General features: G+C 34.2%; 1 protein-coding gene across 2 annotated transcripts in view; it reads right to left on the reverse strand.

Moving 5' to 3' along the window:
• KPNA5 (karyopherin subunit alpha 5) overlaps positions 1 to 13249 on the reverse strand; it is a 52852-nt gene that overhangs the window by 35293 nt on the left and 4310 nt on the right. The window contains exons 3-6 of one of the 2 annotated variants that reach the window (XM_074310022.1): positions 6649 to 6770; positions 4531 to 4632; positions 4295 to 4394; positions 1738 to 1832 (exon numbers count right to left, since the gene is read on the reverse strand). In XM_074310022.1, coding sequence (XP_074166123.1) covers positions 1738 to 1832; positions 4295 to 4394; positions 4531 to 4587 — 252 coding nt within the window. In that variant the 5' untranslated portion in view covers positions 4588 to 4632; positions 6649 to 6770. The remainder of the gene's footprint in view (positions 1 to 1737; positions 1833 to 4294; positions 4395 to 4530; positions 4633 to 6648; positions 6771 to 13249) is intronic. The other variant, XM_074310021.1, reaches the window with a different exon arrangement.

The following is a 13249-nucleotide window of genomic DNA, read 5'->3' on the forward strand; positions in this document are numbered from 1 at the left end:
TGGTACTGATACCTAACCCAGGTAGGTTGAAAACAGAGAAAGAAAATAATAGACCAATCTCCCTAATGAATATTGGTGCTAAAATCTTAAACAAGATATTAGCAAAAAGACTACAGAAAATCTTCCCCAGGATAATACACCATGATCAGGTAGGATTAATATTAATTACCATATTAATAACCAAATTAATAAAAACCATATGATCAACTCAATAGATGCAGAAAAAGCATTTGATAAAATCCAACATCCATTCCTATTAAAACCACTTGAGAGTTTACCCATGCATATATCTGGTAAATAAAAACTATTAAAAAAACAGGGGGGCAGCTAGGTGGCACAGTGGATAGAGCACCAGCCTTGAATTCAGGAGGACCCGAATTCAAATCTGGTCTCAGACACTTAACACTTCCTAGCTGCCCCCCTATTTTTTTATACTAGAGTGTATAGAAATAAATGGACTTTTCCTTAAAATAATCAGTAGCATCTATTTAAAACCATCAGTAAGCATCATATGTAATGGGGATAAACTGCAACCATTCCCAATAAGATCAGGAGTGAAACAAGGTTTCCCACTATCACCATTACTATTCAATACTGTATTAGAAATGCTAGCTTTGGCAATAAGAGTTGAGAAAAAGATTAAAGGAATTAGAGTAGGTAATGAGGAAACCAAATTATCACTCTTTGCTGATGATATGATGGTATACTTAGAGAACCCCAGAGATTCTACTAAAAAGCTATTAGAATAAATAAAATACTGATTTGCCAAGAAGCAGTAAGCTGAAAGTGTTTTATATAAGATTCAAAAGTTCAAAGATCACACACCTATTTAGGATGATATTATTGGAGGACAATTATCATTTTCTTCTAAGAAACTCTAATGTCACTATAAGAGATGAACGATTTTGGATAGTGTGAGTTAATAAACTTTTAAAAAGTATAAAATCTACTAAGAAGGTAAAGAAATATGTATAAACCTAAGAGAAAATTTTCCAAACAATAATTTCCCTAAAAACTCTTTAATAGTCAGGGCTTTCCCATCAACTATTATTAAAGATTATTTCTACTTTTTTCCATCAATCTCTTTATTTCAACAATCCTTTCATCAAGATAAGCCTGTGTGGTAAAAGTAAATACCATGCACTAAAGAAAGATATAAAGCATATTAAAATAAAAATGAAAGTCAGCTTCTTCAAGTTTACATTTTCCTGGAAGTAGGTATTGCTGTAATCTCATAGAACTAAAACTTAATTTTATTTTATTTAAATGTGTTAGTAGGTCTAATATTATCTATTGTTGATTTTTAATCCAAATTTACCTTCTCAAAACTTGTTTCTGAATATGTAAAATGAAGAGATAATAGCACTTGGACTATTTAGAGGCAATTAGAGATCAGAGTGGGTAAAAGTACAGAACATCAAATTAGGAAAACAAGTTCAAACACTACATCAAATACTTCTAATCTGTATGACCCTAAGTAAGTTAACTGCTCTGTGCCTCATTTTCTCCTTAAAATGGAGAAAATAATAAGATTATTGTGAAAAATCAAATGAGATAAAATTGCTTAGCATTTCAAAAATTTTAAGGCACTATACAATACTACTATTATTACCTCACAAGACTGCTGTGAGGACAGCCCTTTTTAAATGTTAAAGCATTATATAATTATGTTTTTATTAATATTAGTCTACAGTCATCTCAAAAAATATAAAAAGAAAAAATAACAGAAAAACTTACCTGTAAAGTACAGTTTTCATTTCTTTCAAGAAACTTCACAAATCTTTGTACAACTCCTGGCTTTTGTATAACTTCATCAATAGGTGGATTAGGTTCTGAAATTTTATAATGTATTTATTTATCTCACAATTTTAAATTTTAATAAAGTAATTACTAGACTATCTTAAAAGTCATTTCTGGTCCTTTGTCACTAAAGCAAGGAAAGTCTTCATTGGCCAACTCCTAAAAATCCTCAAAATTATGGTTATTAAGTTTCAGTAAGGAAAAAAATGACCAGGTTCCTCTTGCTTTGCAAAATAGATAAGTATCATGAAAGTTAATTTGGAAGCAATTTTTTTTCCTATTAACCTTCAACTATAAAATATCTTCCATTGGGAAAAAATATCTTCCAATAGAATACATGTAAGTTTTTGAAAACAAAAGATTTAGATAGATCAGTAGTCATTTCTTTAGCACACAGATGTTCTCAGGAAAAAAACAAAAACAAAAACAAAAAAACCTATGTTGGGGGTACTAGGCAAAGAATTACTTAAAGAAAAACACCTAAGAATGAACCCATCCATGTAAAATTAGAGCTTCATGTTTTAAATTATGAGTTACAACTATTATTACTGAAAGTATTCTCTTAGGGGCAGCTATTTGGTGCAGTGGATAAAGCACCAGCCCTGAAGTCAGGAGGACCTGAATTCAAATCTGGACTGGAACAAAATCTTTCCTAGCTGTGTGACCCTGAACAAGTCACTTGACCCCAATTGCTTCAGGGGGAAAGAAAAGGGAGGGTGGGGGTGGAGAAACCCTTTTCCTATTATATTCTACTTGGTTTATATTCATTTCTGTGCCTGTCCCATCCTGTCAATACATTATGAATTAGGCATCTATTATCAATTTTATATCCATAAGCATTTGTTGCATATAGTAGGTGTTTAATAAACTGTTTAACTTGGAATTAAATACTGATGTCTACTTAAAGTTGTAGTCTCTAACTATCTTTTAATTTTCTTTTGATTCTGGTAATCCTAAATCTTTCATTGTCCCTCTCCTCTGGTTCACACCTGTGAAATCACAGTTTATGAAATCCTTCTGGGTCTAAATCTATGATCCTACATAGTTGTATATGATATGTTTTAATAACTTAACATGACTAAAAAAATGCTTTTTTAAAAAAAATCTCTTCATTGTGATAAAAACTGTAGCAATATTTAATAACCTGTAAGTACAAAAAAAATTTCCCCCAAAAGTAAAAGAAATAAGAAATCTATTAAGAGACCACAAAACATCTCACTTTTTTGAACAAGGTTTTTTTTCCCCTAGTGTGAACAAAGGGTAAGACATTATAAATACATATTGAGAATATTTCTTCTACCTTCCACTTATTTCAAAAAAAAAAAAAAATTTAATGAAGATAATGGAATATTATTGTTTTATAAGAAATATAAAAAAGCATATAAATGCTTATTTCAGAAAAAGCCTGAAAGAACTACATGAACTGATGTTGAGTGAAGTGAGCAGAACCAGGAGAACATTGTACACAGTAACAAAATTATGTGATGGACTCAGCTCTTTTCAACAATGTAGCAATTTAAGGCAAATCCAGAAGACTTGGGATGGAAAATACCTATCACAACCAGAGAGAATTATGGAGACTGAATGTGGATCAAAACATAGTATTTTCACTTTGTCTGTTTTCTTTCATGTGTTTTTTTTTTCCCCCTGATTTTTCTTGAACAACAAGACAAATATGGAAATATTGAAAAGGATGGCATATTTAACCTATATCAGATTGTTTGCTGCCTTGGGGAGGGAAGATGAAGGAGGGAGGGAAAAAAAAAATCAGGAACACAAAGTTTTACAAAATTGAATGTTAAAACTATCCTTATATGTATTTAGAAAAATAAAATACATTTGAGAAAAAAAATGTAGAGTTACAATTTTTTCAAACTGTAAGTTCCTGAGCTAAACAAAATACAGGGTTAATTAGAGAAAGCAGTATGAAAATATATGAACATTAAGCTGTATTATTTAATACCTATATAGAGCTAGACCAAGTCACTTTATCTCTCTGGGTCCATTTTCCCTATTTGTAAAAGGAGGTTTCTGGATTAAATTACAACCATGGTCCTTTCTGACTTTCACTATGACATTGTTAACTATACCCCCCCTCTTAACAGAATAAGACTCCTAATCATTTGTTTGGGGAAAAGTGATATGATGTAAAACACTTCAAAAAATTCAAAAAGAAGAGAGATAGGAATATGTTAGTTGTAGCACAAACATATAAATTTACCACTCAATCATTATGCTGACACCTAATAATTAAAAAACACATTTCTTTTCAATGAGGAGGATAAAATATGTTTGAACAGGCTAAGATGCAAATTGCTCATTTTTAATGACTGAATTATACAAAAATAATAAAGTCACACTAAAGTATTACTTAAAAGAGATTACCTTAACAAAAATACTGAATAGAAATATAAAAACAAATATATAAAGCCTAAATTTAAACCTCTTGAAATCTGAAATAGCAATAGGACATTTTATGGAAAGAAAGGCTTGCCTTTAGAAAGCAGCTTTCGAAACTTCTGTGTTGCTGTAAGCTGTTGGTCAGCATCATCGGAGAAAATCATCTGCACCATATCAGCAGTAATAACTTCTTCCTAAAAAAACAAAAACAAACAAACAAAAAAAAAGGCATATTTAACATTTATATTTTTCTCTTGTCATTCTACTTAACATTTTGTTTTCATCAACATACTGTAAATAATGATTTAAAATATACTTTTTTGTATCTACCTCAGGAACTGGAACTGTAGAGCTGATATCTGGATCTTGGATAGGACTTTCAAGCATAGAGTCATCATTTGCTGGAAGGGAGACATTTCTACGTTTGAATAACTGCAAAAAAAAAAAAAAAAAAAAAACTATCACCATCATCATCATCTGGGACATGAAAGTTCTTGATACTAATAATTTGTTCTACCACACTAAAACATTTAAGATGAAATAAACAGCTATCACTTTCACAATTTTTACAATTTAAAATGATTACTTTTCATATGATGAAAGAAAGCAGCATAACTGAAAAATGAAGCAGACTAGTCCTATAGTTACTGAAAGGGATAATCAATAACGTTTCCCTATTCTACTAGTATACATGACATGTCACCAGATTTAGAGGCTGACAGCACATTGGGTTGACAAATTGTCAAAAGATTTCTGGGTAAAAAAAGGAGAGGTTCAAGGGGGCAGCTAGGTGGCGCAGTGGATAGAGCACCAGCTCTGAATTCAGGAGGACCCGAGTTCAAACAGATTTCAGACACCCTAGCCTCAAAAAAAAAAAAAAAAAAAAGGAGAGGTTCACAGGATGAGAAGATGAAGGCATGGTTGCAATATTGTAGAGAGTACCTGCATGTCAGCAAAAATATAGATCCAACACACTAATCCTCAAATAGTGTGCCAGGATAAAACCCTAAGTATATAGGGCAGGGACTATGAGAATACCAGGATAGGTACTCAATATTTTTTAAAAGAATTGGTATTTAAAGGAAGTCAAAATTATTTTGTGGCTCTGGCTCCTTCTCTGAAAAGACTCAAGTTACTTCTAACCACACTCCCTTCAATCAAGGAATCAATCCCCAGGGGGACAGGGGAACCACATGACATGACTTTATGGAGCTCAAAATTCACATACTAGAAAGTATCTAGTGACTGGCAATAAGGTCTTAAGAGCAATAATAATAGCTAATAACAACTAGTATTTATATAGCACCTACTATTGCCAGGATTTTACAAATAATACCTATGATCCTCACAAAAATCTTAAAAATGTATTATCGTCCTTTTACAGATGAAGAAACCAGGGCAAACAGAAGATAAATGACTTGACCAAGATCAGTTAAGTGCCTAAATCCAGACTTTAACTCAGGTCTTCCTCAATCCAGGCCCAGTGCTCTATCCACTATACCATCTAGTTGCCTTAAAATTCCCCATAAAAATGTTGAAAGACTAATACTTTGCAACTAATTAAAATAAGTGGATTATCAAATTAACAAAGAATAGACTGAGACCCAGAGATAAAAGATAATTTGTGATTATTTCACAAGTAAGAAGGATACAATGGGCAAGGTAGGAAATATAAGATAATAACAGAGGACAGACCTAAAAGAAACCCTATAATGGGGTACTAGGGAAGAGAAGCATATACATTCTCTTCCTCTCAAATCAAAACCAGGTAACAACACTGATTAACTAAATCTCCCATCTAAATGACCACTGCCAATTGTCATTCTTCTCTTATACACTCTTCAATTACCAAATATTTTCCATAATTTGCCATTCCTACCTAATCATTATATCAATACACCTCCATCATGCATCATTTTCATGAAAAAGGTAACACCAACATCCTAAATTATGGTTATAGTTAAATCATGTCAGTTGGCATTTATTAGGTGTCTACTATGTTCCAGCCACTTTGCTAATCACTAGGGATACAAACAAAAGCAAGAAACAATTCCTCCCCTCCAGAACTTCAGTCTAAATAAATGGAGAAAATAAGCAAACTATCATGTACCAATGTATTAGAGAAAGAATAAATTAGATATAAACAAAGAAGGAAGACAGCAACAAAAGGGAGATTAAGGGAAAACTTTTTGAAGGTAGGATTTTAGCTGAGTCTTTAAGAGATTGGTATGAAGAAGAAAAGAATTCTAAGCAAAGGAGACAACTAGTGAAAGACAGCAATGAGGCCAATGCCATTGAATCAAAGTATATGTATACAAAAATTCAAGAGGAAGAGGTCAGGTTATAAAGATCTTTAAATGACAGGGGATTTTAAATTTGATGGGGGGGAGGGAGGGGATAGTAACAAGAAAACACTGGAGTTTATATAACATGAGGACATAGTCAGACCTGTGCTTCAGGAAGATCAATTTGAGAGATGAGTGAAGGATGGCCTGAAGAGAATAGAAACTTGAGGCAGGGAGATGAACCAGCAGGCTATTCCAATAGTCCAGGAATGAAGTGATGAAAGCCTGCAGTTGTAAAGGAGAGAAGGAGGTGCATATGAGAGACGGTATATAAGGGCCTGCACCATGGTAGTAACAGTATTGGAAGAAAGACAGGGATGCAAAAGATATTACAAGACATTACAAAGATAAAAAGGACAAAATTTGCAAGAATTGGATTGGGAAAAGGGAAGCAGTAAGAGTGAGGAGTCAAGAATGACACTTAGAGATTACAAATTTAGAGGATTATTGGTTCCATTACCAGTAAGAGAAAAGTTCAAAAGAGGAAGGAGCTTTGGTGTGGAAAGATGAATTTAATTTTGGACATGGTAAGTTTAAGAAATCTGCAGGGCATTCAGTTCAAAATGTCCAATAGCCAATTGGAAATTCCAAAATAAAGGTGAAGAAAGGAGTTAAGTTTGGGTAAATAGATTCAGAAATCACCTTCATAGCTGATAACTGAATCCATTGGGAGTTAATGATATCACAAGTGAAATAGCCTAGTGGGAGAAGAAAAGAGGTTCTTGGAGGACATCCACAGTTTGTGAGTATAACCTTGGTGAAGGACAACTGATAGGATCAAAGGCTTCAGAGAGGTCAGATATGAAGAGGACTGAGAAAAGATAAGATCATTTCCAAAGATTGGCATCTTTGGAAATTTTAATTTTAATGATGAAAGTTGGAAGTCAAATTACAGAATTAAGGGAGTGAGAGGAAAGGAAATAGAGGTCTACTACAGATAGTGTTCTCAAGAACAGTAAAAGGACAGTAAATGTTCTTCAAATATGGGAGGAAAACCATCAGACAGTAGAGAATGAAGATTATTAAGAGTAGAGATAATAGGAGAAATCAGTATTGCATGAAATCACCTGTGCATGAATTGAACCTTTCCCTTTTTTTAGTTCCTTTCCTTCCCTTTCCTAGATATTGCAATGGCAAGGGGAAAGGAATTTCTTTATATAAGACATTAGTGAAGGAGAAAATAGTGGTGGAAGATAATATGAATTGAAATGAAGAGAACGAGGTTTTAGCCAATCACTTAAATTTTTTTCATTAACATTAAAAAGTTGGTAGAGTGAGAGCCATGGGAGACCTAAGAAAGGTTAAAAAATTTTAGAAAAGCTCTGTGGGCAAATAGAATAGTAACTATAACAGAGATTCTAAAAGGACTGCCTTCCTATAATGAGAACCCAGATGAGATATTGTAACATAAATATGTATCCCTTCAAAAATTTCATGATTTTCTCAGCTTCACTCAGCATGAGGCAGAAGATTATGGAACTAATACAAGACTATGAATTTGGCCAGTAATAAGGAGGCAAGATATTTAAGAGAAAAGGATAATATAGAATTGAAGTAGTTCATCAAGGACTAGAGCAAGAAAAGAAAATGTAGCTAGGGCAGGGTGATGGCCTGGGAAAGAAATGGAGGTAGAGGGACTGGAAAATAAAGAACAGGGTTGGTGATTGCAAGACAGGGGAAGAGATAAAATAATAGGAAAATATGATCAGATAAGGAAATCTCAAAATTCATGAATTTTTAAATGGAACAACTGTTGGTGATGGCAAGTGTATACAGTTGAGATGGGGTCATGGGAAATGTATAAATTGAGTAAAAGATTAGGATACTTGAGGGAAAATTAGTATGTATGATGAAATCATCTAATGTAAGAGCAGGAACTGAGAAAAGATAAAGACAGTGAGTCAAGCACTAAACTTTTTGAGGAAAGAATGAAAGAAGCATTTTTTTAAGCACAAAATATGTACAAAATATTAAGCTAAGAACTAGGGATAAAAACAGAAAAGCTAAGACAGTCCCTAATGTCAAGCAGCTCCTATTATAAGGGATAGACAACATATAAGGAAGGTTTAAGCTGTAAATAAGATGGAAAAGTCATAAATATTAATTTCCCCTCAAAGACAAAATGCTAGTCCTCAGGCTACTGAATTCAAAGTCCTGGGCTATCTCTATCAAGATCAAAGGAGAGATGATGGTCAAGATGGTGGCAGAAATCTGACTTGTCAGGCCCACAATGCTTCCTGTCCCTGATTTAGTGTGCACTGTTTCTTCATCCAAGTTATCCGATATGTACATGGCAGCTGATTGACAACTGGTGTGGATGACTAGCCCCTTCTCCACATGGGTTTCTTCCCCAGATAATGGTTCTGCTGGCAGGACTACTGGTATGAGGGTGCTATGACTCTCAGAGTTCTTGTGCCTATCTGACTGTTGGCATATGGTCAACAGTTGTTGCTTAATCTGATGTGGAAGATGGGGCCCCTATCTTCAGTGATTCCTTACCTCAATAATGGATACAAGAACTAAACTAACAGTAAGTCTTATGTTTGCTGGTTGGAAAATATCCTAAAGGTCAGTCAAGAATAGCTACCAGAATCTTGACTAGGTAATAAATACAGATTGATTATTTAAATATATATATATATATATATATTTTTTTTTTTAATTATTGGGTGATAATGATAGAGGGAGAGCCTGGAAGTGACAATGAGGAGCAAAGAATATCCCCAAACCCTCAGTGAACCCCAGATGTATGAATTTAAGTGCAATCAATACTGGAAAAAGTAGCCAGAGAAGATATGCCATCAGGAAGCAGCTTGATAAATTATTAATAGAAGATGTTGTTCGTCAAAGAGAATTTATGTCAAAGTTGTTTCTCAAAGAGAATTTATTTGTTAAATTCATTAGAAAAGAACAACTCTTCTTTGGGAGAAACAATATTAATTTATTTTAGGTAATTCCTTGGATTACATCTAAAAAAAAAATTTTAATTTAAATTTTTAAAATTTTCTTCAACAATATAAGTAGCACAATGAGATAGAGAGATGAGATATTAAAGATCAGAAAATTATAATAGGTGTGGTAAGAAAAAAACTGAATTGATTATGAAATGCATGTTAACCATGATATTTAGTTATTTATTTCATATATCTAGAACTGGAGCTGAAGATGAAGAATGATAGCGTAAGATTCAACTAAGAGGAAGAAAATAGGCTTTATGACATTTGGTAAATTGCATAGTATTTTTAATGATCTGAAGCCAAAAAAAATAAAATAAAATAAAATAAAGGGGGATATGGGAGAAGAAAGGGGGAGAGAGATATCTTTTCAACTTAAATCTTGTACCAATTCTGTATGGTTACAAATCTTGCCACACTACACAGTCTTCAAAGAATCAAAATTATAGATTAAGTACTGAGACATATCATCTTCTCAAATTGGTTATATGTAGAAAGAACAGATATATATTGGAAGTAAATGGGCTTTGTAGAGCCTTGTAGAACCTAATCTAACTAAAAAAGACTAAGACAGTCATATTTCTGATCACTTCCTATCTATGATTTTTCAATACTAGATCATGTTATAAAATAAAGGAATGAATAGTCAGATAATCACTGTCAAACATCCTTAATTATGTGTATATAATTTTAGATCTTTTCTTTCTAGAAGTAATCCCCATCCAACTAAGTACCATGGATAAGGAAGAGCCACCATTAATACCTACAAAGAGCCAGATGCTAGACTAAGTACAGAGGATACAAAGAAAGGCAAATGATAGTCTCTGCCCTTAAGGAATTCACAGTTTAATAAGAAAGATAACATGAGAAATATGTATAAACAAAGCATAAACATATAAATAGGAAATAATCAACAGAGAGAAGGAAGTAGAAGGAAGGATTAGGAAGGGCTTCTTTTAAAAGGTGGAATTTTAGTTGGAACTTAAAGGAACTCAGGGATGGCCAGTCAGGATTCTGCAATCTTGTCCAAGCAAGGTCAGTGTCACTGGAATGAAGTGGGGGAAGGAAAAATAGTGAAGGGGAGAAGAAGGAAAGTGGTAAAGAAGGGCTTTGAATGTGAAAGCAGATGATTGTATATTTAATCCTAGAGAGGACAGAGAGCCAATTAACTTTGTTGATATGTACAATGAAGTACTTTATGTCAGACCTTCATTTTGGCAACTAAGTGGAGGATAGACTGAAGTGGGAAAAGGCTTGAGGCAAGCAAACTAACTGGGAAAATTACTGCAGTACTCCACAAATGAAAAGAGGGCCCACATGAGGATGGTAGCAGGAACAGGGGAAAGAAGGCACATTTGAGAAATGTCATAAAGGTAAAATTAACAAGTCTTGATAACAGATTAGATATGGGAGGAAGGGAGAGAGGAGAACATAGTGAGGAATCAAGGATAACATGTAGTTTCCAAGTCTGGGGTTTCAAGTCCGGGAGAAATAGTGGTACCCTAGATAATAACAGGGAAGTTTGGAAGGAGGGAAGGTTTAGGATAAAAGACAATTATGGACATGGTGAGTTTAAGATGTCTTGAGAGCACCCAGTTGGAAGATGTCTAATGGGTAGTTAGAGAAGTGAGAGTCAGCAGACAAGTTAGACCTGGATAAGTAAATTTGTTTTCATCAGCATTCAGAAAATCTAAAGGCATCTAATCAATGTGAAACAAAGAAGAGGGAAGGGGAAGGAGCTCTAGGCAAATGGCATCACTACTGACCCCAAGCTATTGTGTTGCTAAGTATAAGGGAATAGAAATAAATGAGCAAAATTTTCCTTTTGACTGAGGCTTAGAACTCAGATAAATGAAGCCAAGAACTAATGTAATTTGGTAAACATTGGCTCAATTCAAGTGGCTCAATTCAACATTTATTTATGTGCCTACTACTTGTGAAAACATGGCAGCTAGGTGAAGTGAACAGAGCACTTAACCTTGTTTGCCTTAGTTTCCACATCTATAAAATGAACTGGTGAAGGAAATGGCAAACCACTCCAATGTTTCCCCCAAATGGAGTCATGAGAAGTCAGACAGGACTGATATGACTCAAAAGGAACAAAACTAATACAGAAGGAATGACCAGGGGGGGTTAATACAGAATGTTTCTAAATAAACTCCATATATTTCAGGCAATTCTCATCCCTTCAAATGATCCTCCTAGTTTTCTCCTTTCTCAGCCAACTAAGAAAAAGCTGTCTACACTTATTGCTGCTACTTCCTTTCTTCTCCCTCACTCCTCACTTTTAGCAATCTGGCTCCCAATCTTAACAGTGAGCTAAAATTGCTCTCCCTCCAATTACTAATGATAACTCACAAATTATCAGTACTACTGAATTCTGACAGTGCAGACCATCCTTTCATTCAAGATACTTTCTTCTCTCTGGGCTTTTGTATCATCATTCTCTCTGATTTTCCTACCTGGATGAATGCTCTTTCTCAAGCTCCTTTACCAGTCCATTATACTCATGTCCCCTAATTGAGAGTATTCCCCAACATCATATCCTAGATCCTTACTACTCTATCTCTATATATTCTCTTAAGCCTCATCAGTTCACTTGGATTTAATGCTCACATCTATTGCCAATAATTCCCAAATTATTATCCAGATCTTTCTTGTCTTTCATTCTCAAAGAGGTGAGGTGATGCCATACATGCAAGTAAATTGGATTTAAGTGAGGGAGGATTGTGCAAAGTCACCAGACTTACTTCCTCCTCTGGAGTCCTCAGGATACAGTGATAAAATACAACATGGCTCTGCATGCAGTGGGAGATTTTGGCCTTTTTAAGCTAAGGTCTTTAACAGATCTCAGTCTGATTCAGACAACACCTAATGAGTGATTAAGGCTGGGTAAAAAATAAGGCAGACTTCTAAGGGAGGAGGTGAGAAGAAAGGCGGGAAAATTTGGAACACAAGGTTTTGCAAGGGTCAACGTAGAAAAATTATCCATGCGTATATTTTGAAAATAAAAAGCTTTAATAAAAAAAATTTAAAAAGAAAGAAGACAGAGAATGCCATCTTTTATACCTAGTCTGTGTCTTACACACACACACACACACACACACAAAATCTGGGAAGGTAAGAGCCTCAGAGTATTAGGCCCAAACAAAAATTATTATGTACATTTACTCTGAACCAAGCAATAATGAAGTGGGACTTGGTCTGGGACCTATTACTGGACAATCAATAAAAGCCAAAATAATTAGAATTTAAAGTATAGCCCTTAAGGAAGAAATATAGCTGATAATCCCCAAGATATCTAATGAGGTTTCAGTAATCAAAATTTATATTTCCTCTGGACAAAGTACTACAGATAAGTATGATAGCCCAAGTGAAATATCTAGCCCCAGACTGTCCCCTGAGCTCCATTCTGACATCACCAATCACCTACAAGTCCTTTCAAACTAGATGTCCCAATAGACATCATAATTCAGCATGTCCAAAGCAACACACATTATTTCCCTACAAATTCTACCCCTCTCCTAAAATTTCTTATTTTTATTGTTCAAATGTCAAATGTATACTTCCCTAAAACTATTTTATGGAGCTTACATCTGATCAAGTGCTCATAAGTGATATAAGGACACTCTCAAAGTCTCTCTGAAGAACTGTGGAATCAATTGCATGATATGGGAAACACTGACAAAGGACTGCCCACTATGGCACACTTTCCTCATAGAAGATGCTGTACTCTATGAGCAAAGCAGA

This window comes from Sminthopsis crassicaudata, chromosome 4 (genome assembly GCF_048593235.1).
Source record: "Sminthopsis crassicaudata isolate SCR6 chromosome 4, ASM4859323v1, whole genome shotgun sequence".
Classification (NCBI taxonomy): Eukaryota; Metazoa; Chordata; class Mammalia; order Dasyuromorphia; family Dasyuridae; genus Sminthopsis; species Sminthopsis crassicaudata.